The sequence below is a fragment of the Hibiscus syriacus genome, unplaced genomic scaffold (assembly GCF_006381635.1).
Source record: "Hibiscus syriacus cultivar Baekdansim isolate YM2019G1 unplaced genomic scaffold, ASM638163v2 tig00110253_pilon, whole genome shotgun sequence".
NCBI classification, from domain to species: domain Eukaryota; kingdom Viridiplantae; phylum Streptophyta; class Magnoliopsida; order Malvales; family Malvaceae; genus Hibiscus; species Hibiscus syriacus.
The window spans coordinates 55,239-82,076 of NW_024062646.1; the positions used below are offsets into that span (position 1 = coordinate 55,239).

General features: G+C 35.3%; 1 protein-coding gene and 1 long non-coding RNA gene across 3 annotated transcripts; one reads left to right on the forward strand and one right to left on the reverse strand.

The window, feature by feature from the left end:
* Positions 1-1,134: 1,134 nt before the first annotated feature.
* Positions 1,135-21,479, reverse strand: LOC120114886. Of its 2 annotated transcripts, none has more exons than XM_039135662.1 (13): positions 20,914-20,968; positions 20,305-20,584; positions 20,144-20,218; positions 19,997-20,055; positions 19,721-19,853; positions 19,399-19,495; positions 18,765-18,831; positions 18,396-18,494; positions 17,866-17,955; positions 16,586-16,740; positions 16,360-16,461; positions 16,098-16,249; positions 1,135-1,145 (listed from the first exon to the last, which is right to left on the reverse strand). In XM_039135662.1, the coding sequence occupies exons 2-12, from the start codon at positions 20,555-20,557 to the stop codon at positions 16,102-16,104; spliced, it is 1,278 nt and encodes a 425-aa protein (XP_038991593.1). In that variant the 5' UTR covers positions 20,558-20,584; positions 20,914-20,968; the 3' UTR covers positions 1,135-1,145; positions 16,098-16,101. The 2 variants fall into 2 exon arrangements, with proteins under 2 accessions (XP_038991593.1, XP_038991594.1); XM_039135663.1 differs by lacking the exon at positions 1,135-1,145 and adding an exon at positions 21,458-21,479 and having other exon boundaries at positions 16,019-16,249; positions 20,305-20,576; positions 20,914-20,974.
* On the forward strand, positions 19,103-19,874 carry LOC120114887. The gene is made up of 2 exons (XR_005515439.1): positions 19,103-19,239; positions 19,338-19,874. It is a non-coding gene; the product is annotated as an uncharacterized LOC120114887 (long non-coding RNA).
* Positions 21,480-26,838: the final 5,359 nt, after the last annotated feature.

The window sequence follows — 26,838 nt, forward strand, 5'->3', positions numbered from 1 at the left end:
TTGTCGACATAAACCTCGATTTCTTTTTGCATCATATCATGGAACAGGGTTACCATGGCCCTCTGATATGTTGCCCCAACATTCTTTAACCCGAAAGGCATTACTTTGTAACAGAAAGTTCCCCACGTTGTGACAAAAGTGGTCTTCTCCATGTCCTCAGGGTGCATCTTGATCTGATTGTATCCTGAAAATCCATCCATGAATGAAAAGTAGTTGCTCCCTGTTGTATTGTCCACAAGAGTGTCTATGTGTGGCAGAGGAAAGTTGTCTTTGGGACTTGCCTTGTTAAGGTCCCGGTAATTGACACACATGCGTACCTTCCCGTCTTTCTTCGGCACAGGCACTATATTGGCCACCCACTCCGGATATTTGGCCACTTGAAGAAATCTGGCATCAAATTGTTTCTTGACTTCTTCCTTGATCTTGAGGAGCATTTCTGGCCGCATCCTTCTCATTTTCTGCTGCACTGGTTTGCATTCTGGTTTAATTGGAAGTTTGTGGACCACCATATCTGTGTCTAGTCCAGGCATGTCTTGATATGACCAGGCGAACACCTCTTTGTACTCCTGAAGTAAATCTATCAAGTTTTGTCTTGCTTTAGTCGAAAGAGTTGTACCGATTTTAACCTCCTTTCGATCTTCCTCAGTGCCCAGATTCAAGATTTTGATTGTCTCCTTATGGGGCAGTATTTGTTTATCTTTTATTTCTACCATTCTCAATAATTCAGCAGGCAAGTTGCACTTCTCTTCAGTGTTGTGTTCATCAAATTCCCCGAGACAAATGGCCGATTCAAAGTCCATCTCTGGATCAGGATCATTAGTGCCAACATTATCGTTATCTGGGGATCTGAAAGATGGGAAAATGTGCATGTGTGAGAGGAAAATATCCCACACTAAATAATCAAGAATTAAGTTTTTAGGGAAAGTGGAAACGAAGTATTGAAATAAAGAGGATTGATAATGAATAAAGGAAAATTTGTTTGCCATGAAAAGAGGGAAAAAATGCATCTTTTATTGAACTTAAACCTAATATTTATTCACCCTTACAAAAGATCACCTATTGCCCCGGGTATAGGTAAATAGGGATAGTTCGAATATTACTCTGAAAATTTCTTGTAAAACACATGTAGTTCTTCGGCCGTCCAACTGCTAGGCACGAACCCAGGTGGCAAAGGGCATATCCCAGATCTAACGACGTCGTCAGCATTTCCAGTGGTTACGACATTGATGCTCAGTTCTTCCAATTCCTCCTCTAAATCTGCTAGGGTGGTTTCAAACACATATCCACATGTCTTGAATGTGTGGCAAAGAGACGGGAATGTCATGGGCTCCCATTGAAGTTCACTTCCAGTCAACCTGGCTAGTCTTCTTTCTCGGTTCTTCTGAACTTCTTTCCTCCTTTCATGGTAACTGGGCTGAAAGCCGAGCCCAAACCTATCTGGCTTTGAAACGGGAAGGACTGGATCAATCCTCCTTTGCAGAAATTTCCCAAAACCTCTTCCAGTCTTGGCACCTTGTCCCAATGTTTGCATGATCTCCATTCTGGTACACTTGGAAAGCCGGGGTCTAGGAATCGTTTTTCCTTCTGCTACAAATGTGGCATTCACAAATTCCAATGAGCGGAATGAACACTCCACCGCTTCCTCATCCACCTCGATGTATGGGGCCTCCATGGTCACACTTGCCACAATATCTTCCTCAGCATTGATAATTACTAAGGCCCCGTCAATAACAAATTTAACCTTCTGGTGCAGTGTGGATGGTACTGCACCAGCTTGATGAATCCATGGCCTTCCCAAAAGACAGTTGTAAGAAGGCATAATATCCATCACTAGAAACTCAATGTTGTAGGTGGCTGGTCCGATGGTCAATGGCACCTCGATCTTGCCAATTACCTCTCTCTTGGTTCCGTCACATGCTTGGAACACGTTCTGGCATGCCCTCATATGAGAGGTATCTATTGGCAGCCTTTTCAAAGTGGCTAAAGGCATTACGTTCAGGGCTGAGCCGTTGTCAATCAATACACTTGGCAGAGCATGCCCCCTTGCAGTAGGTAGTGATGTGCAATGCCTTTATTCGGCCTCTTCCTCCGGATGGAATCTCATCATCTGAGAACGAGATGAGATTATCATTTTGAATATTATTCACCAGTCGATCCATCTTACTGACTGGTATGTCCTGTGGCACGAATGTTTGATTTAAGACTTTCAACAGTGCCTCCCGATGTGCTTCCGAGCTTAATAACAGTGCCAACATTGAAGTGCGTGTCGGTAAGTTGTGGAGCTGTTCTACAACACTGTACTCACTATGCTTCAGAAATTTGAGGAACTCTTTAGCTTCTTCCTCCTTGATAAGTTCATTGATAGTCAATACATCTTCCTTGAAGGGCTCTAGTTGTCTTTGCCCCACATTGTTGTCACATCCTTCGGAAGTACTCACCTGGCATCTGTACTTCCATGGCACTTGTCGATTGTCTTTGTACTGAAAAGGTCGAGGGGCCGTAATCACCACCTTTTCTTGTGGAGCTACTGTTGACATCTTCGCCTTAGGGGTAATGATCAAAGGACTACCCCTGCCGAATCTTTTGTCTGATGCTCCTTCAGTAGCACAAATGTCTGCTTCCGGGGAATCCTGAACTTCTTCGTAAAACTCCAGCTCCTTATGGTCCATCATGAGCTGGATTAATGTTCGGAACTCGGAACATCCTTGCACTTTATGCCCCTCTTCATTGTGGTAGCAGCAATAATTGCCACCTTCATTCCTTGTTGGACATGACTGCGGTGTAAGAAGCCATGCCTTCGCCATTTGGTTTCATACCCAGGCCAAAGGAGTTTTGACTTCTGAAACATTGGTTTTGACTCTCCTACCGTCCCTGGTGGTGATTGCATTAATTCCAGTCTCTGGGTGATTAGGCAAGGGATTCTGGGCGACGTTCGGTGTTTTAGAGTTAAAAAAGTGATCCAATTTTTGTTCCGCATTCGTTGTACAAGCCTCTTGAATGTGAGACAACCTTCAATCGAATGTCCTTGCACACCACCATGGTATTCACAGTTTTCATTCTCGTCACACCATCTCGGATATGGGGGTTTCATCGGATCCATTGGGTAAGGCGACACTGCATGAGTATCAAAGAGTTGTTGATATAATTCTTTATATGTCATGGGAATGGGATCGAACTGCTCTCTTTCCCTTTCTTTCCTTGGTTCTCTCTGAGCTTGATTAGAAGTACCAGATGGTAAAACTGCAGCGGGACTTTGAGCTTGAGACCGTAACACCCTTGTTGACGTTGTAGGTGTTGACATTGTTGACCTCTCGATCTTTGTTCTTCATGGGAGGCTTTTTACTATAGTCTCCTCCTTCGATTTTCCCTTGTTTAATGGCCAACTCAATCATTTCGCCAGCCATAACTAGATCTGAGAAACCTCCATATGTAATTGCCACCAGGTGCTCGAAATGAGGTGCCTTCAGAGTTTGTACAAATAACTTTCTAGTCTCCTTTTCATCCAAGGGCGGATGAACCTGCACAGACAAATCCCTCCATCGCTGTGCATATTGTCGGAAACTTTCATTGTGCTTCTTTTCCAAGCTCTGTAGCATAACCCGGTATGGTCTCATATCGTTGATATGTTTATATCGTTCCAAGAAGGACTTGGCTAAGTCTTTCCATGTTTTGATATGAGTTCGGCTGAGCTGGTTGTACCAACGGATGGCAGAACCAGACAGGCTCTCCTGAAAGCAGTGGATCAGGAGTTGGTCATTCCCTCCATATCCTGTCAACTTCCGACAGAACATAGTGATATGGGAAAATGGGCAGCTGTTTCCATCGAATTTTTCAAACTCAGGAACTTTAAATTTTGGCAGAAGCACCAAATCTGGAACTAGGCTCAGCTCTCTTGCGTCCACTCCATAATAATCATGATCTCCCTGGACCAACTTCATTCGATCTTCTAGTATCCTGATCTTCTCTTCTATCTTCTTCGCTTTGTCATCTTCATCGAAATCCGGGATACCGTAATCATCTGGACGATTATCAGGATTAGTTGTGGAAGTTTGCACCTTTACAACAGATGGTGCTTTTCTTTTGACAGCAGAAGAGTTCTCTTGTGGTGTTGGTATAATCTCGGGTGAGATAACCACCTGTGGGGCTGGTGATACGATTACCCCTCCGGAGGAACCTCCCTCTACTACACTAGCTTGCTGTAATCCAGATAACTTGGCCACAATTTGATCGACCAATGACTCCTGGTTCTTCTTGATGGACTCCATGGTGCTTTGACTATTTTGAGCCAACCTGTCTTCCAATTCTTTTTGCAGTCTCGTCATGTTCTCCTCGAGTTTTTCCATTCTGGCCTCTATTTGTCTCTTCTTTGCTCGGGTATTATGCGGATGATGCGTATTTAATGTCTGTAGTGGTATACTTGATGTTTTCTCTTTCGCTTTCTGAGACATGTTCTGTTTGTTAATACGAATGTAAAAACATGGAAAATATATAAATAAACATGAGATATAGAATGCAAAATATGCAATGCATGATGTATGCAGCTTAGAGGCACTGATCCAGAAAAAGTGTTCATTATTATAAATAATCTTTATTCAGACAAAAATATCTTATCTTGTAAGAGACATAAAAACAATCAAAGGTACACTCGGATTAAATCCTCTAAACCCCGAATAGCTTTTAGTAGATTGACAAGTCTTCTGCCTTCATCCGTTACTGGTTGAATACCTTGTCGAACCACTCCGGCTTCCCTTTCCAGACCATGAAGATGACGGGCTACCTTCTGTACTTGATCTAGGAAGTCTCGGATGGCTGCGTCTCTGGCCTTCACCCTTTGTTGTGCTTGCTCCCAACGGAAACGCCACTGTAGACCTCCATCAAAGGGCACTATCTGAAGCTCGGCTGCTTGCTTTTTGAATCCATCTATGATAGCTTCTAACTCACCTATTGTTTTGCCATCTCTCTCATGTTGTTTCTCCAGATCAGTCATCTGGATTCTCAAGTGTTGGTTTTGATGTTGACTGTCTGCTAAGCGCCTCTGAGCAATATTCATCTTTTCCTTCCAGGCTCTCTCATCAAGGCCCTCAAACTTTCTTTTCAGGCTGTGAGCTTCGTCTTTCCAGTACTCGGAGGACATTTTCAACTTGGAGTTATCTTTGACAGCATCTTGATACCCCTTTCTTAAGTCTTCGAGCTCGAAACAGACTCTTTTCTGTTCCTTTTCCAGTTTGTCTGCTTTATCTTTTTGAGAATCGGCATCCAGCTTCCACTGATAGCGCTCAGCCTCAAGTTCTTTTATCCTCTGCCTCAGCTCATTATTCACAGCTTCAAACTCTGTCTTGGCTATCTCGAGTTCAGAAGGGACATGCTTGAGATGTTCTTCCATAGTTCGGGTGTCCTCACAGTCTGGCACCGGAATATTGTCATTTTTCCACAATCTTCGCCATTCCACATAATCCGGGGTAAGCATGTTCTTAGCAGCTACAATGTCCATTCGAAATATTTTCTTCCAAGAATCGGCTGCTTCCTTGATCATCTTCTTATAGCTATTACCATGATACCCAAACTCTGATCCAGATAGCCCACATGTTGCTGGGACAAACTAACGTGCCCCATACTGTCTCAGTGCTAACAATGGAGCATACCCAACAGCACCCCAAAGTCCTAGCAAGGTCATCGTGTTAGAGCCCTCACACCGGAAAAGAACATCACTGAGGAACAACCAGGGGGCTCTCCAAGCAATATCTCGGTCCTGAAGATGAGTGAAGACTTTTATCCACTTCTCTTTTGAAGCACCTTCATGCCATTTTATGGTGATGAACTCTCCCAAAGGTGAATAGGTAGTGCTAAATCGACGGTAGGCAACCCGTTGGTCTTCCAGAAGTGGCTGTGAATCCATACTTGAAGGAGCTGAACACACCCAATGAATCTTCCTCCACCAACTCTTCTGTAATGATTAAGAGAACGAAAGGTTTCTGCTAAGATGGTTGGTGCTGGGTTGACTTGTTTCAGTAGTTGTTCAAATAATTCCACCACGGCTGCGTTAATGCACCCCAAAGCCTTCGGAAAAATAATCAAACCGTACAAACCTAGTGCAAAAAGGTCTATAGTTTTCCACTCATCAGGGTGGTTCTTCATTAATTGCCTTATGTGAATCCATTCAATTCCTTCCCCGCTGCCTCTGCGCTGAGTCCGATCAATTACCCATTTCTCGTCTACTCCCGCGACTCTGGCCAGTGTACTCTTGAAAGGCTGACTTTTGGTGTACTTAACGTAGACTCGCCCTAGTTTGATGTTTTCACAGTGTAGCAGTGTGGTGTATTCTTCGATAGTAGGCACCATGTCCTCCCAGTTAAAAGTGAAACAACTGTATCCCAGGTTCCAGAATTGGACCATGGCTCTAATCAAGGGCTCATCAATCCTAACGTGAAGTAAAAGTGCAATGTCACCGTACCGTTGGCTGAACTTCTATTTCCGATCATTCTTCCAACTGTCCCAGATATCTTGAAGCTCCTGCACATTGTTCTGTTTTAGGCTGATAGATGTGTAGCTAACCAGCTCTGACACATAGCTTTCTTGAAGGTTGTCTCCCTTTTATTTTTGAGTCTTCTCGGACCATAGTCGTACCTCGGGGTTCTTAGTCTCTTGTATTACAACACCTTTGTCCATTAATTCAGATTATTTTGTGTAATAAACACCTTTTCAGGGATCAGTAACCTCTTGTTATGATGCAAAATGCTATAAAACAAACACAAAGGCAAAAATGTTAGTAAAATACTAATATAAAAATAAATAAGTAAAATACACAAAATAACGAGGTTAAAAAACGTCATAGGTTTCGGAATGTGGTTTCGGGGTAGGCTTAATTTCTCCATAGTCTCCTGGGTTAGGTTCTAAAAAACGGTACCCGAGTTCTCCTTGCTGGTTCCCCCTTGGGCCTACCAGACCCTTAGTCCTAAACCCATCACAGACTTGTGTGGACTAAGTTAAACTCGAGAGGACACATTCCCTTATGCCCATACGGAGAATAAATTCACACGAAGACATAAGGTATATGAATCCCGAAGGCTACTTGCTAGGCCCATACGGTGAATAAATTCACACGAAGGCGTCGCTTTCAACCCCACTTAAAACGGGTTTGGAGCTCGGGTTTAGAGCCTTAGATGAAGAATCTTTAGGGGCTGAAATCATTAGAAAACGGTTAGTGCAACTATTTACTCGGAAAAAAAAATCAAAAGTAAGCAATAAGGATCGAAATGTTACCTTAAAATTAAACTTACCCTTTTCGTTAAAAAGATAACTGGAAATTATCTTAGCCTGACTCACTTACCTGTGTTCCTAGTGGAGTCGCCAAGCTGTCGCAACCGTCTTTCAGTTGGGCCCCGAAATTGGGCTTCGACTTAGAAAAATGTGGATTGGAGTCGCCACCGATCATTTATTTAAAAATAAATGGGTTGATCGGATACCCTATTTCTTACCTGATCTACGTCTTACCAGAAATATGTCGAGCTCGGGAGTCGGTTACGGTCAAGGAAGGATTAACACCCTTGAACCGCCCTTTCGGTACTACGTAATTTCCAGTTGTCTTAATTAAGAAAAATAACAAGTTAAATTAAAAGGTAAAGTTTCGATCCTAATTACTTACCCTTGATTGATTTGAAAATATCCTTTAAAAAATCGAGAAATGTGTTAGATAAACAAGGTAAAGAAAACAATAAGATACAAGGAAAAATAAATAAATAAGTAAGATAAGAAAAAAAAATAGTAAAGTAATAATTATATATAGTAATATTTGAAAAAAGGAAAAAATATAAATATATATATCAAAGTATTAATAAAATAAATAAGCTATATATATACACCAAATACTTAAAAATAGAAAAGTACCCTCCCAATTCACCGAAAGTGGGGGGCTTTAGTAAAAAATAAGAAAAAATGGGCCCTCTAGGTTAGTAGTATATAATATAATGTTTAATAATAATAATGATAAAGACACAATTTTTTTTTAAAAAAAAATAATAATAATAATGAAAAAAAAAATGAAAAAAAATAATATAAATATATAAAGTTATAAGATATATTGCATAAATAAAGAAATAATCAAATAAAAATAATTAAGAATATATATATATTAATAATAGGTATATAAATAAACTATTAAAAGTATAAAAAATATATACGACTAGATAAAGATAATTACAATATATATAGTAATATTAGACTTATAAGTAAAATATTAAAGAAATATATATATATATAATAATAAAATATAGTAAAAAAATAAATGAAAATAATTTAATATATATATATATATATACATATAATAATAATAACATGAATAATAAAAATAAATAAATAAAATATCCATATAATAAATAAAGGGACTAATATAGATTTTTAAAAAGCTCTTCCCCTCCTTTAATCGAAAATCAAACCGTTTTTAAAAATAAGCCTCGGGGTAAATCTAGGTTTGAAACTTTGAAACCCCACCCATTTTGGTCATCGGCGCAACCCACGTTTTGGGTTATTCGAACCAAATCTCAAGAAAAATAACGTGCACATGCAAAAGAATGAAAAAAGAAAATGCTACCTTTTATTTCATTTTCGAATCCTTTACAATAGTTTTGCCTTTGTATCTTCCCGTGCTTTCCTCTATGTTTTGTGTGTAAATCGTGTCTTACAATGATGAGTTACAATGGCTATTTATAGTGCTTGTGGATCTTATCTTTAGGAATTTAAATCTTAGTAGAACTCTATCATATTTTTAGGAGTTTGAATCCTAGCAAAATTTTATCTTATTTTTAGGAGTTTGAATCCTAGTAGGACGAAAATGTGTGTTGACAGGAAGGATATTGATTATTAAAATTATTTTATTATTTGATTTCAAGTCAAATATGAAATAATAAATATTAATTCTATCATTCCTCTTATATATATATATATATATATATATATATATATATATATATCGAGTGAAAAGTAAATATTGTGAGCACATCCACTGGATATGCAACCTTTGGAGCAAGTGTAGAGCCAAGATTGGATACGGGCTCTTGTTCCTCCCCCTGTCTATTTATACTAATATTGTTATGCTAAAAAATGAATATTCATTTTTAATTTTAGGCTTAAGTATTACTTTTATTCACTAAGTAGATTTAATTTATTATTTTTATTTTTATCAAATTAATCTGTGTAGTTGTTTAGGGATATTATCATAGCCTTTGAAGTCCACTTACCAATTTGACTAATAGAATCATTAGTTTTATGCGTTTGTAGATTAAAAGATTATGTTAAAATATTTGCTAAACACAACGGTCAGGAAAAAAATCCTTAAAATTTTATTATTAATTTTAGTGAAATTAATAGAATAGATTAAAATTTTAAGGATTTTTTAACTGTTATATTTAATAAATATTTTATTATTTATTTTTTAATAAATGTCACGTTAGTAATATTGACTTACGTGAAAATTGTTGGCGTTCACAAATACATTAGACTAATTAGTCAAAACGGACTTTAAGAGTTAGGATAATGTTCTTAAATAACTTCGAAAGTTAAATTGATACGAAAATATTATAAGAACAAAAATGATAAATTGAAGTAAAAATAATCCTTAAATCTTAAATTTAATATTATTTTTATTTACAAAATTATTTTCTTAGTCCGTGCTTGGTGGGATTCATATGCCTTTCCCCCCCTGACCCTGATTGTATTACCTTTTACTGGTAAAATAAAACAATAGGAAAAATTGAGAGCCACAAGTTGTGTGGTAGTGGTAGGTGGTGGTTCTGGTCAAATCAACAACAGCACTCCATTTATCCGCCACGTCGCCCCCTTCTTTCTTTTACTTTTCAAAGCAATCAGTGCGTTTGAACTTTAAATTATTTTTCTTAAATCGGTAATAACATTCCCTTTCCTTTCAAAGAGGGTTTTAGATTTTTCTTTTATTTAATTTGTATACGATGCAGATCAATTTCTGTAAGACAGAGTCGGCGGGATCTGCTCTGTGTGCTGTTTTTCATGAAATATTAAACTTTATCGTTGGGTGGGTATATCTAACTTCTCGTGATATTTCCGGATCAATGGAGATGATGATTGCCGCTGCAAATCAGTTCCTAGCATTTGGCCAATTTTGGACACTCACTGTGAATACTAAGCTTTTGTCGGGGTAAGAAAGACGATGATTTACTCGGCGTTGCTTATATGTGTATATGGGATAAGATCATATTATACCATATAATTTTTTTTTAGTTTTATATAAAGAGTAAAAAAAATTACTATATTAATAATAAGAAATTAAAAAATATTTATCAGAAAAAAAAATTAATCTTAATTATCTATTTTCACTCATCAAACAATCTTAAATTTATGTAAAATTAAAGATTTTTAGAAATATATTCTAACCCTATACATGTATATTAAAGGCGTAAACCATGGATGGATTGTTAAAGTATATGTTAAAATCTGAATTAGATATGGTGGTGGCTGTGTAATCACCATTTACCGCTTGATCTTGGCCCAATTCTTAGTTAAGACACTTAATAAAATTCTGATTGCCATTGCCAAGTACCCAACCTTGGGTTTCTTTATCCTTTTGTTTTGTGGCTCTTGTTTTTCTTTTCTTTTTTCCTTGTTATTTTCTCCTCCACTCATTCCCACCTTGCTCTGCCAAACTTACACTTTTGTCCCTTTCTCATATATAAAATGTTTTTATCCTTCCTATAAAAGAAATATCAAAATATCTTAATTACGGGGAAAAAATTACTAGATTTTGTAAAAATAGACCGTTGATATGTTTGTTTATATTTATTTTTTGTTTATTAAAAAGAATTATGTTTTATAATATTTTGATATAATAAATTAAGGAAAAATATTTCTGGACTTAATTGAATTTGTTTAAAATTTTTAAAAAATTTTAAAAATAATTCAAAGTACATTAAATTAGAATTTGAGCACAAAAATACTTTTCTGGGTACATAGTACCGATACTATTTTTACAATATTGATATTATATGAGCAATACAAATATCGTTCACGTGGTACCGATACCAAAGGTAAGAGAAGTATCGATACCCTCTAGGTAGTATCGGTATTACTGGTTGTTTTCCAAATTGCTCAAATTCCAAAATATAAAATATGTATCGATACTTAAAGGAGTATCGATACTACTTTACACAGTAGTATCAATATCGTGAAGCTTAGTATCGATACTGGTAAAGTCCAACGACTAGTTTATTTAAATAATATAAAGGAAGTACCGATACTCATTAAAGGAGTACCGATACACCCTGTCCTAGGCAGTTTTATTCTGCAAAAAATTTATCCCCAATGGCTTTAAATCATCCCACAATAAGAAATGGCCACAAACTCATTCCAACATATAAAAACAAGTTGATAACGCTTGAAGAAGAGTTAGAACACCTATCCAAGCAATCAAATATAAGAGAATATATTTTCTTTCTTATTTTTCTTTCTCTTCTAAATATTAGTGTTTTTGTGTGCTTAATTTTGTAAACACCTACCTTGTGAGGTTTTCTTGTTTACATTCTTATTCCTTTTGTTAAAGGGGAGTGATTCTACCTTAGCCATTGAAAATATATGGATTTGTAAATGTTATCTCTTTATCTTGTGAAAAAGAAATGACAAATTAGTGAATTTATTAGAAAATCCTTGGTGAGGAGCTAAAGTAGTTGATGTAAAATTGGTTAACCACTATAAATCTCTATGCATCAATTTTCTTGTTCTCTAAATCTCTTTAATCCATAATTTTTTTTCTCAAATCCATTTCAACCCATCTTGGCAAATTATCCAGTTGATCTTTTGAGCTTCATCGAATATCCTAACAATTGATATCAGAGCTTGACTCATTAGAAGGTTTAATAACATTGAGACGATCCTTGAAGAAGTTCTACCGACTCCAAACGCAACCGAGAAGATGGCTTCAACCTCCGGCTCTTACTACATTGAAGACTTTCAACCGCTCAACAAGCCACCTTATTTAAATGGAGAAAATTATGCCTATTGGAAGAATATGATGATGTTCTTCATTCATGCCAATGATCTAAGAGCTTGAAACTCAATAACTAAAAGATACTTCATTCCTACTGATGAGATGAATGATTGGAGTGATGGAGAGAAGAAGAAGTTTCAACTCAAAGCAAAGGCTGTACACATTCTATTTTATGCATTAGGCCCAGATGAATATGGAAGAGTCTCCTCTTGTTCTAATGCCAATGAGATTTGGGACAAGCTCCAAGTTACTCATGAAGAAACCAATGAAGTGACGGAAATCAAAATCAGTCTTCTCAACCATATCTATGAGAATTTCAAGATGAAACCGAATGAAGACATCAAAGCTATGACGGATAGATTTTCGTGATTGTCAATGGTCTCAAGGGATTTGGAGAAGTTATCCCTAATGAGAAGCTAGTGAGGAAGATGATTTATTCTTTTCCAAAGTTTTGACAATCGAAGAAGACGACGATCATCGAAGCTAAGAACCTAAAGACTCTTACTCTTGATGAGCTTATTGGTTCTTTTCTCACTCATGAGTTGATGGTAAAGGAAGAATAAAAAAAAGAAACAAGAAGAAAGAGGTAGGCATTGCCTTCAAATCCACCATTGAGAGCAATCAAGACTCAAGTGAAGATGTGGAAGAAGATGATGAAGAAGAAGAAGAGATGGCCAAGCTCTTCAAAAGATTCAAGAGATTCATGACTTCTAAAGAAGTGAAGAATGATTCAAGAAAAAATAATGGTCCCCTGGTGTGCTTCGAATGTCAAAGAACGGGGCATGTCAAGTATGATTGTCCCCTCCTAAAGAAGAAGGGATAAAGTAAGAAGAAATTTGTGGCGGCTTGGAGTGATGAAGATGAAATAGCCAACCTATGCTTCATGGCCATCGAAAAAGATTCAATGGTAACTTCTAACTCTAGTGAATCCCATTCTTATTTTTTTCATGACTTACAAGTTGTCTATGATGAATTGTATTTGAAATTTGGGACCATGAATTCCAAATATAATAAATTGATTTCAAAATTCAAAGTTTAAAATGATTTTCTCTTAAAAGCAAAATTGGATTTTGAAAAACAAAATGAAATTTTGAAAAATGATTTTGAGTTTTCAAAAACCAAAATTGAATATTTGGAAAAAGAAAATATTGATTTGAAAGTTAAGCTTGAATGCTTAACAAAAGAAAAAGAAATCATTTCAAAAAATAATTCATCTATGTTAAAAATGGTAAAATGCTCACATTGCCATTTTCATGGCATATGGAACATACTTGTCCTTTTTGTCCTTTAAAGAAATGAAAACATTTTAAAATTAAACAAGTATGGGTCCCAAAGGGAATTAGAGACATTGAAACTAATGTTCAATGATTCAAAGCAATTTGGATACCAAAATCCAATTAAATGTCTCGTGTAGGTGTGTGGGAGCAATGGTGATGAAAGTGACGATATTCAAATGCTCTAGCCACACTTGAAAATGAATGGGTAACCTCTAAGCTTATTTTGATTATCTTGCATAATTGGTTGTTCATCTAGTTTAAGCATGCATGAGTTTTGACCTTAAATGATTATGCATAATTTTAATATCATGTATGTTGAAAAGTGTATTATGATGTACATTTTAAAGTTTTAATGACTTTTCATAATTTTTAGTTCATCATAATGAATTTTAGTCAAAATTGATTTTAATGTCTTGTTTTTACAAATTTTATTTTTTGACCTTAATTTAAATATTTATGCATGTAATTTATTGCAAATGATATCTCTCTAATAATTGATATCAATTTTTCAAATACATAACATTTTTTATAGCTTTATGCACATGCATTTAAATACAAAAATTAGTATTGCATAAAGTATATTAAACTTGGATATATTGAATTTCATGTGCTACTAACATGTTTGTTCATCTTTGTTGAAATTCAATTTTTTAAGTGTCAAGCTTTTAAAGTCAAATTTTTGTTTAGAATGCACTTATTGAGAGGGATCTTTGATTTTTCAAATGATTTTATGCTAAAATTTACCATTTGCTCTCCATTATTATTTTTAAACTTTAAAGTTGATTTTTTATATAACAAAAAGGGAGATAAATATAGTTTGAAAAGATCAATTTCTCAATTAAAAATGGGGAGTTTTAATATTTTTCAAAATGTCTCTTTTTCATTAAATGTTTTTAAGGGGGAATTTTGCCAAAAAATAATTTTTCAAATGTTTTATTATATCAAAAAGGGGGATATTATTGAACCATGTTTTATAACATTTTAATATAACAAATTAAGACAAAATGTTTTTGGACTTGATTGAATTTGTTCAAAGTTTTCAAAAATAATTCAAAGTCCATTAAACTAGAATTTGAACACAAAAATATTTTCTGGGTACGTAGTACCGATATTGTTCTTACATTATCGATACTGCAAGAACAATAACGGTATTGTTCACGTTGTATTGATACCAAAGGTAAGAGAAGTATTGATACTCTCTAGGTAGTATTGATATTACCAGTTGTTTTCCAAATTGCTCAAATTCCAGAATGCAAAATAGGTACCAATACTCAAAGGAATACCGATACTACTTTACACAGTAGTATCGATACCATGAAGCATAGTATCAATACTGGTCAGATCCAACGACTAGTAACGACTAATTTATTTAAATAATAGAAAGAAAATACATATACTCATTAAAGGAGTACAAATACTTCCTGTCTTGAACATTTTTATTTTGCAGAAAAATTATCCCCAATGGCTAGAAACGACCACAAACACATTCTAACATATAAAAACAAGTTGAAGACACTTGAAGAAGGGTTAGAACACCTATCCAAGCAATCAAGTCTTTCTTATTTTTTTTCTCTTGTAAATATTAGTGTTTTTGTGAGCTTAATTTTGTAAACATCTACCTTGTGAGGTTTTCTTGTTTACATTCTTATTCCTTTTGTTAAAGGTGAGTGGTTCTATCTTAGCCATTGAAAAGATAGAGATTTGTAAAAATTATCTCTTTATCTTGTGAAAAAGAAAGAACAAATTAGTAAATTTGTTAGAAAAAACTTGGTGAAGAGCTAAGATAGTGCATGCAGACTTAGTTGAGAAGTCGTACCACTATAAATCTCTGTGCATCAATTTTCTTATTATCTAAATCTCCTTAATCCCTAATTTTTTTCTCAAATCCACTTCAACCCTCTTGAAAAATTATCCAATTGATCTTTTGAGCTTCATTGAATATCTTAACAAAAACATTTATATTTGTGTTCATTTATTTAAACATAAAATAAACAAACATAAATATTAATAATTATATTATAAATAAGAGTTAATTGCATCACATGTCCTCAAAATATGACTCATTTTAAGTTGGTCTCTAAACTTTTAAATATTCTAATTTCATCCTTAAACCATGACTGTCATTCTAAATTAATCCCAAAGTTTTGAACATTTCAATTTCATCCCAAACTATGACATGCATTCTAGTTTCATCCCATACTGTACGTATATACAAATCATATCCCTTGTAAATAAAATCATTAGACCAAGTTATATTATTATATGTTTCAAAAAAACAAAATTTAGATTAAACTATGGTTAAAACTAATTACATATTTGAATGAATTTGGGAATGAAATTGGAATATTCAAAAGTTTGGGGACCAATGTAGAAAGAGTGTCATAGTTTAGGGATGAATTTAGAATGTACAAAAGTTTAAAGACTATGTTGGAATGCAATTCATAGTTTTGGGATGAAATTGACATATTCAAAAGTTTAAGGACCAATTTAAAATGAAGGCTATAATTTGGGGACATATGATGCAATTAACTCTATAAATAAATAAAAATAAATATTTTAAAGTTTTTTTTATAGCACAAATATCAATATTAAATAATTCAAAAAATGGGCAGAACACATTTCCTTTTCTTGCAATGTACGCTTGAAGCCATGTTACAGCATATTTATGAGGGGGGAAAGGAAAGCACATTGTGATGGAATCACAGAAAAGGAAAGCTAGACGCCAATGGAGGACCTTTGCTACACAACAATTGATGAAATCCACCAACCTTTTACCCGATCCTTGTACCGTTTTGATAAAAAAAATATCATACTCATCTATCTTTTATTAGGCTTTACCTCATTACTGCCATCGCGGCTCAACTGTAGAATCTCATTCCACGAGGGATCCACCGGAGGCAATTGATATCCGTCCGGTTTCAATGCTAACGGGAAATCCGGTAAAGTAGGAGCCGTCCCCATGATTCTGAACAACATTACCAACAATGCCAAGGTTATAGTCACTTCGTCACCCCCCCATCATGATTAACCAAAAGAATCGACTATCAATTTTGGAACTGGAAACCATGCACTTACTTTTCATGAGAGTAGAGGTCGCGGTTTATCCGGACCTTGCTAGAAGTGTCTTTCGGAATTTTCTCGGATAGATACTTCATCGTCCCCCAAAGAGGTGGATTTCTGTACCAAGCAAGAATCTCTAGTTTGTAACCACATTGCTAAATAAAATCAAGTCCAAACTGAGAAAGGATGCAAATGAAATCATGTTGGCAGGAAAATTATAGTTTGTCTCCATATAAATTACCTGGACAAAGGATGAGCCGAATTGAATACTTCACAGGCCCTCTTACTTTCTTCAAAATATTTATCGGCAGCTTGCAGAGCGGCTACAGCCATACCGTGGGATTTCTCTGTATTTCCCTCATCAAGGATCAAACCATGATAATAATATGCTGCAGCCTGTGATTGTATGAACCAATAAACAGATGTAATAACTGCTAATGTTAGCTGACAAATGCAACTTCAAGATGGCCTTCACCATTCACTACCATATGTCGGTGGTAAAAGAAACCATGCTTAGCACACTAATATTAACAAGTCAATTTAGCACAGCAAGGTTGGCTCAAATCTAAAAGAAGTTCCAAATAAAAATAATAATAATTATACACTCCATCTATTGCCCTTTAATTAGCTAATATTATCATACACACCCAACAGTAGTAATTACTGCAACATCAAACAGTTCTGGACACCATGTCTAACAACGTGTCATGCACTAATAGTAAAAGCCTAATAGTTATCTGTAGGTTTGGTCAGACTCAAGTGTAGTGTATATGAATACAATCCAAGTGTTCAACATGAAACTTGTTCACACAACTAAAGTTATCCGACAAAAGATTAAGGGTTCAGAAATCATCATCCCTATCAGTGGTTATTATTTCTACGAAAACTACATCAGTTGTGTGACTGTTTAAACAAACTAAAACATGATATTAACTTATTTGTGTCTTGAGGGGGGAAAAAACCAAAAAGAAAAAAGTGGTTCAATTGTCATTGGCATTATAAGACTTTTTTTCCTTCTTCACACTTCTGTTATTATTATTTTTTCGGGAAGAATCATAATACTAAAGGAAACTAGCCAAAAGAATAAATCAATTGGTGCCATTGAGAATATGAAGAGTGGAGTCAATACGCAACTGAACTGAATTTATACGCTATTGGTATTATTATGGCCCCAGCCAACTCTAGAGAGTCTGGACACAAATCTCAAACACAAGCCATTGTCGAGACATTTTGACACAGGTATGCCATCAAAAAATGCCATATAGAGTTAACCTAAATTCTACCAATACAAATGCTGCACTTACCAATATGTTTCAACTACTGCTAGTAAATATAGCACATATCTTGATTGATATTTGCAACATTCAGTATATATTGTTATTTGCTTCTTCGAAAATGCTACCACAATCTCATTTAAATTCAAGAATGCACTAAGGCAAATAACCACATATGACACAAACATGCTTTTGTCCTCAAACCTAAAAAAGAAAATAGAGGAATGAAACAAAGGACATGATATACCTTGGCTTCAACATATTTCCACTTTACAAAAAGTCGATGCTTTTCACCCCATCCATTTGATAATGGAAGATTCATAATGTTATCTTGAGCCTGTTAAAACAGGGAAATAAATATAAATATATGTTTGAAGATCAGTAACTACAATTTTATTCAGAAAATAGATGATAAATTGCAAGATGAATGATTTATAAAATACTTAAGTAAAGAAAGAACACAAACCATGTATCAATAGCACAGTAAGTTTTAAGAAACATTGTTATGTGATTATGAGAAAAATGCCAATAAGTGCCAAAAGTTGCGAATTTGCTGAAAGGTTATCAGGGCACCATTAATCTCATTCATACTACATTTACAATAGAGTATCACCAATTTAACACATGGCCAACACACAAACTGAACAATTATAAATTCAAATCAAATGAACAAGAAATTTTGAATAAAAAATAGTACTAGTATAATTGACATGAAGACGTTGATGCAGAAGGCTGGTCAGAGTTCGAAAAACAATGAAACATAAAGTGCAATGGTACCTGCTGCCAGTATTTTACCATCTCGCATGCAAGCCTTCGCTTCACCGCAAGTGTAGCCTTGATACTATCAATTGCCATTCCAAGCTGGATTTCAACACCCTACAACAGAAACATAATATTTAGTATAAAAAAACCTAAACCATGAGGGGATACAATAAAGCCTGCACAATGCCTGTTCCAATTTATTTTTTCTCACACACATAAAAAGAAAGAAAAGTGCACATGACCAACACTTGATCCCTCTACTAATGTATTCTTTAACGTCACTCTTTGTTACACCACATTTGTAATGAGCGGCAATACATATACAGCGACATTCATGGGAGCAACATAACAGTCCTTACATCAGTCCATAAATGAAGTTAGTACCTGCCCTAATGCTTGCAAACAAATTGCTCGAAGAACTCCTTCTGCTAGGTCTACCGGTAAATTTCTCCTACAACAAAAGCGGACATGAGTAGATTATTACAAGATCTGGAAAGTAAGAAAGTCATTGTGAAAGATACCCAAAACCCGGAATTCCTCAATAGAAACTTAACCGTTGTGCTACAGCGGATTTGTTGATACGGGATTGCAAACTTTAGAATATAATATTTAAGATATATTCTCCCGTTTGTTGGGACAAATGTGTAATTTCCTTATGGTTCATGTTTCTAATTCCTCGTTTAAGAACTATTCGCCACTGTTACCTCGTTTGAATCCCAAATACTAAAACCCAGAAATCGCAAGGAAAGTGGGGGAGGGAAAAACAGCAATGGGAAGCGCGCCGGCACAGATTCCGACGAGTTTTGGCCACGAGCTCAGGGCTCGTCTTCGTTGCCGCCTCGTCAAAACCTAAGATCAGGTAACTTATTCCGTTCCAGTTTAGGGTTTCTTCTCGCTTTAAAGCATTTCATGTTTGAGGCGTTGTACTAATTACTTCTTCTTTTTGGGTATTTAAAGTGAGAAAGTCATTATGAAAGATACCAAAGATAGTTGAAGCCGGTATTTCATCTTTATATACCTTAGTTCAGATGGTAACTGAGGAAGAACCTGCCTGACAGCACAATCCAGGTATCCAGCTGCCTTCAAGAAAATATCAATAGAAGCTCGTCTCCTTTCTGTTTATTGAGAGAAAATTGAACACATCAGGTACATGGAAATAGAGGTTAAAGCAAGGTCAGAATGAAAATCTAAAGTGAGTTGAAAGAATCAACATATTTTCCGCTAATAAGCATTTTAAATGTTAAAAACCAAGTGCGAAAAAGAAAAAACAAAAGCAATAGCATCCAGAAAGAACAATCAGCACTGGAATTTTCCATTTTCCCCCCTTCAAAACTACTTACCTTCTGATACTTTTGGTTGATGACTATCAGAAGTCCTTGGAAGAAGCAGTAAGTTGGCTTGTGATAATGATAACACTGCCATCAGATGCAATACTGACAACACTTCATACCAAGCATTAAACATGGCTGTTTCCTGCTCCACCCCCCCCCCCCCCCCAAAAAAAAAAAAATTGGATTAGCATAAAATATGTATTCCTCAAAAAGTAGGACCAAATAAAACACCAAACACTATGAAAAGGCTGGTTGACAATAATAGCCTGCACCCCAGAGTCATACCTCAGCATCATCCTCCTGATTAACCCAAATAAACTGTACTTTGAATTGTAGCTGGCTCCCTGACCATAAAAATGAACCATACAGTTACAACTTGCCTTATACTACACTAAACATTTTAAGGAACATGACAATAACAACATATTTTACCATCTGAAACTAATCCCAGAAGCACAGGCAAATAATCTTCAAGAGCTTGATGAAGATCTGAAAATGCTGAACCCCCTGCATACAGTTTTTTCAACCGAAATATCAGTAAAAGTCCTTACTAGATTCCATTTTCAAGGAAACCAGGTTTGGCTGCAACAAACCATGTTGTGTAGCAGTTTTCCTCCTTGTTCTTGTAATTGTAGTTGCTTCTTGCCCTGCCATAACAACGATTCGAGTTCTCAACGCATTAAGGCGCTCCAAAAACGTCTTTGACAAGTGACCGCCCAGTGATTGAGATAAATCAACAGGTTTGGGAGTTCTTAAACCTGGGACATACACAGAAACGTCCCCAATATTTGTTGGCCTCCTCCTATTTCCCCCAGAATCCTTTGGTGTTGAAACCAGACATCCCATATCTTGAGAGTTACTGTATCTGGCAATCCAGGCAAAATTAAGTCAAACTCTCCAGCAAAGTGACCTTATTTCTAGCATGAAAGAAAATAACCCTAAAGTAGTATCCAACATAAGCCAATTGATGATAAAGTAAACGGCAAAATGGGGAAGGAACAGATAACATGTATTGCAATAGAAGCAAATGAGAGTATGTAATTTGCAAACCGTAGAGAGTAAAACTCATTAATTGTCCAACCAACAAAGCAGAACAAGTAGGCAATTCACGAGCTCCATCAAAGGACTCCAACTAGAACTCTCCAAAATATATTTTAATGATTTTAAATGGAAAAATAAAATACAATGATCGGCTTATTCACCTTGTAGTCCCGGATCAGAAGAAGGTGATCAGATGAGTCAAAACTCTAATAGCTTCTGCATCCAACAAAAGTAAAAAAAACTTAAATCGTTCCTTTAAAAGGAAGGAGGGAGAATGAGTACAGAGAACAAATCAATAAAAGTAACCGAATCACAAGAAAGTCATGAAACTTGATAATTGTCATTAAAAAGTACCCAACTAGGTGATGGACTTTTTCGTTCTAAGAAAATTCAGATGCTTTTATGGCTTTCGCATGCGAAATTCAAAAGAACAATGTGAAACTGAAGAATTATAAATTCAGCTCACAAGCAGCATCGATAATAATAACCATAACACGAGACCATTTCAATTATATTTGAATTTACTAAAAAGGATTGCGAATCAACAAAGCATCTCTGAAATTTTGAAGATAGCAGAAAATCAATCATCGAAGAGAACCGAAAGTTATAGGTTCAGCAATCTAGAAGGTTGAAGAAAGTTCTCGACAACCATATATATAATAATAATAACAATAATTAACAACCTGCCTCTCCCACCATGGGTTTGAGTAGAGAGTCAAAGTCCAATGTCCAAACCCTAGCAGGAGCAGTAAATGCTTATTATGAGTTTGGGTAAGGAATTATCAAGCGATTGTCAGATAATATGTAATGTTGATGGGAACTGAAGGGGGTGAGAGTATAAGAGAAGGGTAGGTTCGCGGTTAATTTAAATTAGTTCATGTTTGAATTAATTTTAATAATCATACCATAATTATTATACAATATTTAAATTATCGATGATAAAAATATTTTACAAACAAATTATTCTAACGCTGTTATAGATGTTATTTATAATTTTATAATATTTTTTTTGTCATCCCGGTTGCAAGGCTTCGTCTTGACTAATCCGAACCGAACGGCGTCGTATATTTGGTTTTAGTGGATATATCTTCCAACAAGGATTTTCTGCATACACAAAGACTCAAACTCAAAACCTTATAATACTTTAAAATATTTTTATCAATCTTATTTATAATTTTATAAGATATTTTTATTATTATACTTTTTCTGAGCTAATCTATTTTTAAACATATCTAAATTTTGATAATGAAAATTTAAATACTGTTACAGTTTAATAGTGTTTAAATTGAAAATTTTAAAAAATTATTATTATTCTTTTAACTATTAAGATAACTTAATCCGTACTTAATTATTGTTTTTTAAATTTCAATAATATGAAAACTTAGATCATTTGAATATTTCTCATATTCGAATTGATTTGCGCGAGTTTAAAAACATTAAGATAAAATAACTACCACACATATAATATAATGTAAAAAATTAAATTTTGTTGTCATCTGAAGTTTGTAGACAACCACCAATTCTGCCGCTTACTCTCTTTTTTAATTTTGTTTACCGGTGACAGTATCAACTTTAGTATTGATGACATATTTTCTCAGTTTTTATGATTTTTTTATCATTTAATTATTTTTATTTTTATTTTTTTCTTACTGTTGGATTTAACAACGTCTCAACTCATCAAGATAATGTTTTTTTGTTATCCCAATAAGTTTCTCTATTTTAAACCCTCGAATTAGATTGAGATACGTGATTGCATTCGTGCTCGACTCAAATATACAATTTATTGGTTGTCTTTCAATAGTTTTCATATTCTTTTGTGATTCTTTTGTCAATGCAGTCATATCCATTCGTATCCATCTTTATTCAAGTATTTTGATTGAATTTCTAACATTTTTCCTTATATAAATATCGTACGGCTAGTTTTTTTTTATGTTAATAATTATAGGAAAATATCTTAGACTCTTAGTTATGCATCTAATTTACGGTTATGTTGTAATCATTCATTATAATTTTAAATATTTTTATTTTAATAAAATTAATGGTTTCTAAAAAATATTCGTAGACAACCGTGTCTGCGCTTTAGAACTATGAAAGCACCCTTTCAAATCTCCGCACAGGCCATTAGTGGGCAACTGGTTTGTGCCTTTTGGCATTGACGAAACATAAAAGTACATATTAGCAAGGATGGAGCCACTAGCTTGAGACCCAACATCCTCTACACTTCTAATATACTCACTTCCCGGTGCACTTGACTTGCATCCTGTAATCAAACCTTGATTGCAAATATGAAAGTTGCTACCGGATTCAGACCTGTTTAACTGACTGCAATAGAACCGGGTGCAAGCAAGCAACTGTTGCTCGATCACTATCTCAAACTCCGATATGTATCCGACTCTTTCAAATATCGCATAAACGGATATGTATCAACTTTGAAACCTAACACAACTTCAAGTACCACAAGTTTATGTCTGAACTCCTCTATGGCATGGCACTATCATGCCTGAGAGCGAAGGGTCTAGGCAATTTGACGCACCCTAAAGTTGGGTAAGCCACATATGTAATCATACATCTCTTAGTGATTCAAAGTGTGTAAGCGTGTTTTTGTTTGCGCTAAATTAATTTATAAAATCTAGCAACCCAAGGTGCGAGGTGAGTGTCACTTGGGGTTCTCGGATTTACGGCATAATAATCAGACCAATAGCAAGGCATAACTTTGGCAGCAAATTCCCCATCCGAATACATGCAAAATGGCAACCAAGTCTCACCTCCATTCATCCTTCTTTTCCTCTCTCTAGGATATGCCAACGGTGCCTGTACATATCTGCATAAATGATTTCCCAAATTCAAATCAAAACTTTGGTAATATTTTAATCCTCATTTGCAAGTTACAGTTCACCTACAAGCTACAGAAGAGGAAGAAAGATAACAATGAAAATGACAAATAACCATAACAACTAATAGCAAATAAGCAACATTCTTTCTCTAGTCTCAAAGAGACAACTTTCCAGAAAACGGCTACAAAGCCCAACAATCATTATTTTAACAGGTTCTCCATATGAAAAATGAAATCCTCAACAAACTCTAAAAAGAATTTTAATGTCATTAGTGTTCCCCAAGGTTAACACAGAAGCTTCTAGAATCATACACCAGGCGAAGGAAGAACTCAAAATAGAACTGCTATTTTCTGAAGGAGGAGAACGACAAAACTCGGAGAAGAAAGAGAGTAAGAGAGAAATCAGATGATTGCAGTGTGAAAAACAATGTGGGATATACATCTTTTCATTACCAAAAATTAGGATAAAATATGAAACCATCCGGTTCAAAATAGGAATGCAATAACTTAAACAAAACAAGTCTTAGTATATCATTCCTAACCAAAGAAATTGTATTTAATAGAAAATTTTCAAGAAGAAACAGTAATCTGGTGAAAAATGTGACTATAGTAATACCTGATACCATCCACTATAGCATCCCAACAGAAATGTGTGGCCGAACACATGACATGCAAAGGAACTACTTTCAACCCCGTATATAGACCTTATACGATCCTCAAGCCAATCAGAGCCAATGATTTTTGGGAGGTATGGATAGAACAACATTCTTTTCTCTGGACACAGCTCTTGCCTGCATAAGAATAATACAAGAAACAGTTACACCTCACTCAATTTATCTGTCGAACCAACAATACAAAAGCCTGTTGCTCACACAGTTTCCACCATTCTAATCATCTTTGCAAACTTCAGACATTTTCTTTATGCTGAAATTTACATACTGCACTTGTGGGGCCATTCTTGCTTTCACATGTACCTACCTATTTGACAAAAGTATTCTATACTCCTTTAAATTCTCATAAACTTCATCCCATTCCTCTCACAATACAATGCTTATGTACCATGTTAAGGAAACTATCCTCCTCCAGCCACCATTAGTGCATTACAAAATAAGAGAGCAACTATAAACCAACAAGCAATGAGCTGAAACAAATCAAGAGTTTAAATAAGCATGTAACTAACCTAGGAACAAAGTGAGAAAATGTAATTATTTGGCTACAAGTCCTCCGGATCTGCTTCACAGCAAGCTGATTTTTTTCATTCATCATATCGAAGTATAAAGAAAGAGAGGTGTCCCTGTTTGAAAGGTCGCCAGGCCACTTGCATGCGTGAAAGTCCTTACATGCCTATATATATTAAAAGCACATCTCTCATACCCCACCAGATGAAAAATCAGAAAACAGTTAATAACAAACACATAAAATGAAGAAAGAAATAGACAAAGAAAGAGAAGGGGAAAAATGAAACAAGCAATTTTCCAAAACATTTGGAGATAAGCATGAAGATGCAAATGCCGAAACATCAAGCAATTAGTAGAAGGAAGATGATGGAAAGCAAGAAGTGGGGATCAACACAAAAGAAAACTTATCATAAAATATCATTGACCAGAATAAGTACAAAATCAATCTACATTGGGCTAGAGAACATAAACAAAATCAGCTATGCAGAATGTGCTAGATGTCTTTGTCGAATAGGAACTAAGAGTAAGAGCCAAGGACACAAGAATCCCATGATACTACACCATTAAAAATCTATTGTCTGTAATCATTAACAGCAGTCATCAATATCATTTATCAATCAATTGATCTTTAAATAGCATTGATCATGCCAAGTCATTCACCAATATAAGTAAAAAAAAAATCTACAATATGCTGTATGCTATAAATAAAAATCGGCTATGCAGAATGTGCATCTTCATCAAATAGAATGAATAGAAAGGACCAAGGACAAAAGAAACCCATGATACTATACCATAAGGCATTAACAATCCATTGTCTGTAATAATAAACAGCATTGATCAATATCAATGAGAGATGACACTCCAAAGCTTTTTAAAGAAAGTGAATCACCATATCCAAAGATGGAATTCGAACGCCAATAATGTCCTCCCTATCAAAGCTCTGCAGTTGAAGTGAAATACAGAACAAACAATATTATTATTAGACTATATTTCAAAAGGGGTAACTTAAAAAAAACTATTTGTGAACTACTCACCTCATGGTACCAAGAAAATAAAGGAATAATAGCCAAACCATCTATAACCACCAGATTGGTTTCAACTCCAAGTTGTTTACATGCATCAAGCAATTTATTCAGCTTCTCAAGAGAATCAAGCTGGAAAGGAAATCTCACAATTGCAAGGGAAATATTATATAACCAGCAAAGAAGCACAATGCAACAAACACAATTATGGGGGCACTATAAACATTTTTTTTTTATAGAAGTTGGAGGTCTCATTAAAAACTCCCTTCTTATTCGTTCACATACTAAGAAGTATGTTAACGAACATTGGAAGGAAGAAAAGAGTACCTCAAATTAAATTAATAACAATACCCAATACAAAAGATTACACGAAATATCCTCCTATGGTGATAAACACCATTACAACAAACACCTTAACCTCATATAACCTCAACCAAAGTCGCAATCTAAACACCTTATTTCTAATTACACCTCCAATAATAGAATTTAAACAACGCAACAGAACATAAAACAAAATAAAAGCAACACCTGCAACCATATAAACTAAATTAAACCACAAATAGAAAGGCAAAATCTAATTAGATTCGTCTTCTTCAGGAGCCCACGAGTTTGGCTTGAATGAAGGCTCTATCTCATGCACCATGATCTTGAAGGAGTTGTCACCCACCTTCAATTCCAACGTCGCATCAATTCTCGCACCAGCCTTTGCTAGGACTTGAATTTTTGCCCGATCAAAGGATGATGGTGACTGACAGCTTTCGTCGATTGCTAGTAACTGACCCCAACTATCAGCAATGTTCTTGAAGGTATCCCAATTCCATGTGTGAAACGGAACACCCTCGCAAACTAACCATACTCGACGACATTCCAATACCAAACTCTCTGACCAAGCTTCGATTATAGAGAACCACTCTGCGAGAGTCTCTGATTTATCGTTCTTCACACTTCTCAAAGAAGCAGAATCTTCGAAAATCATTAATACCGCATTTCCAGCAGCTCTCATTAAGGAGAAGCCAGTGAGGCCCTTCGCATGCATTTGTCTAGTGAGATGAC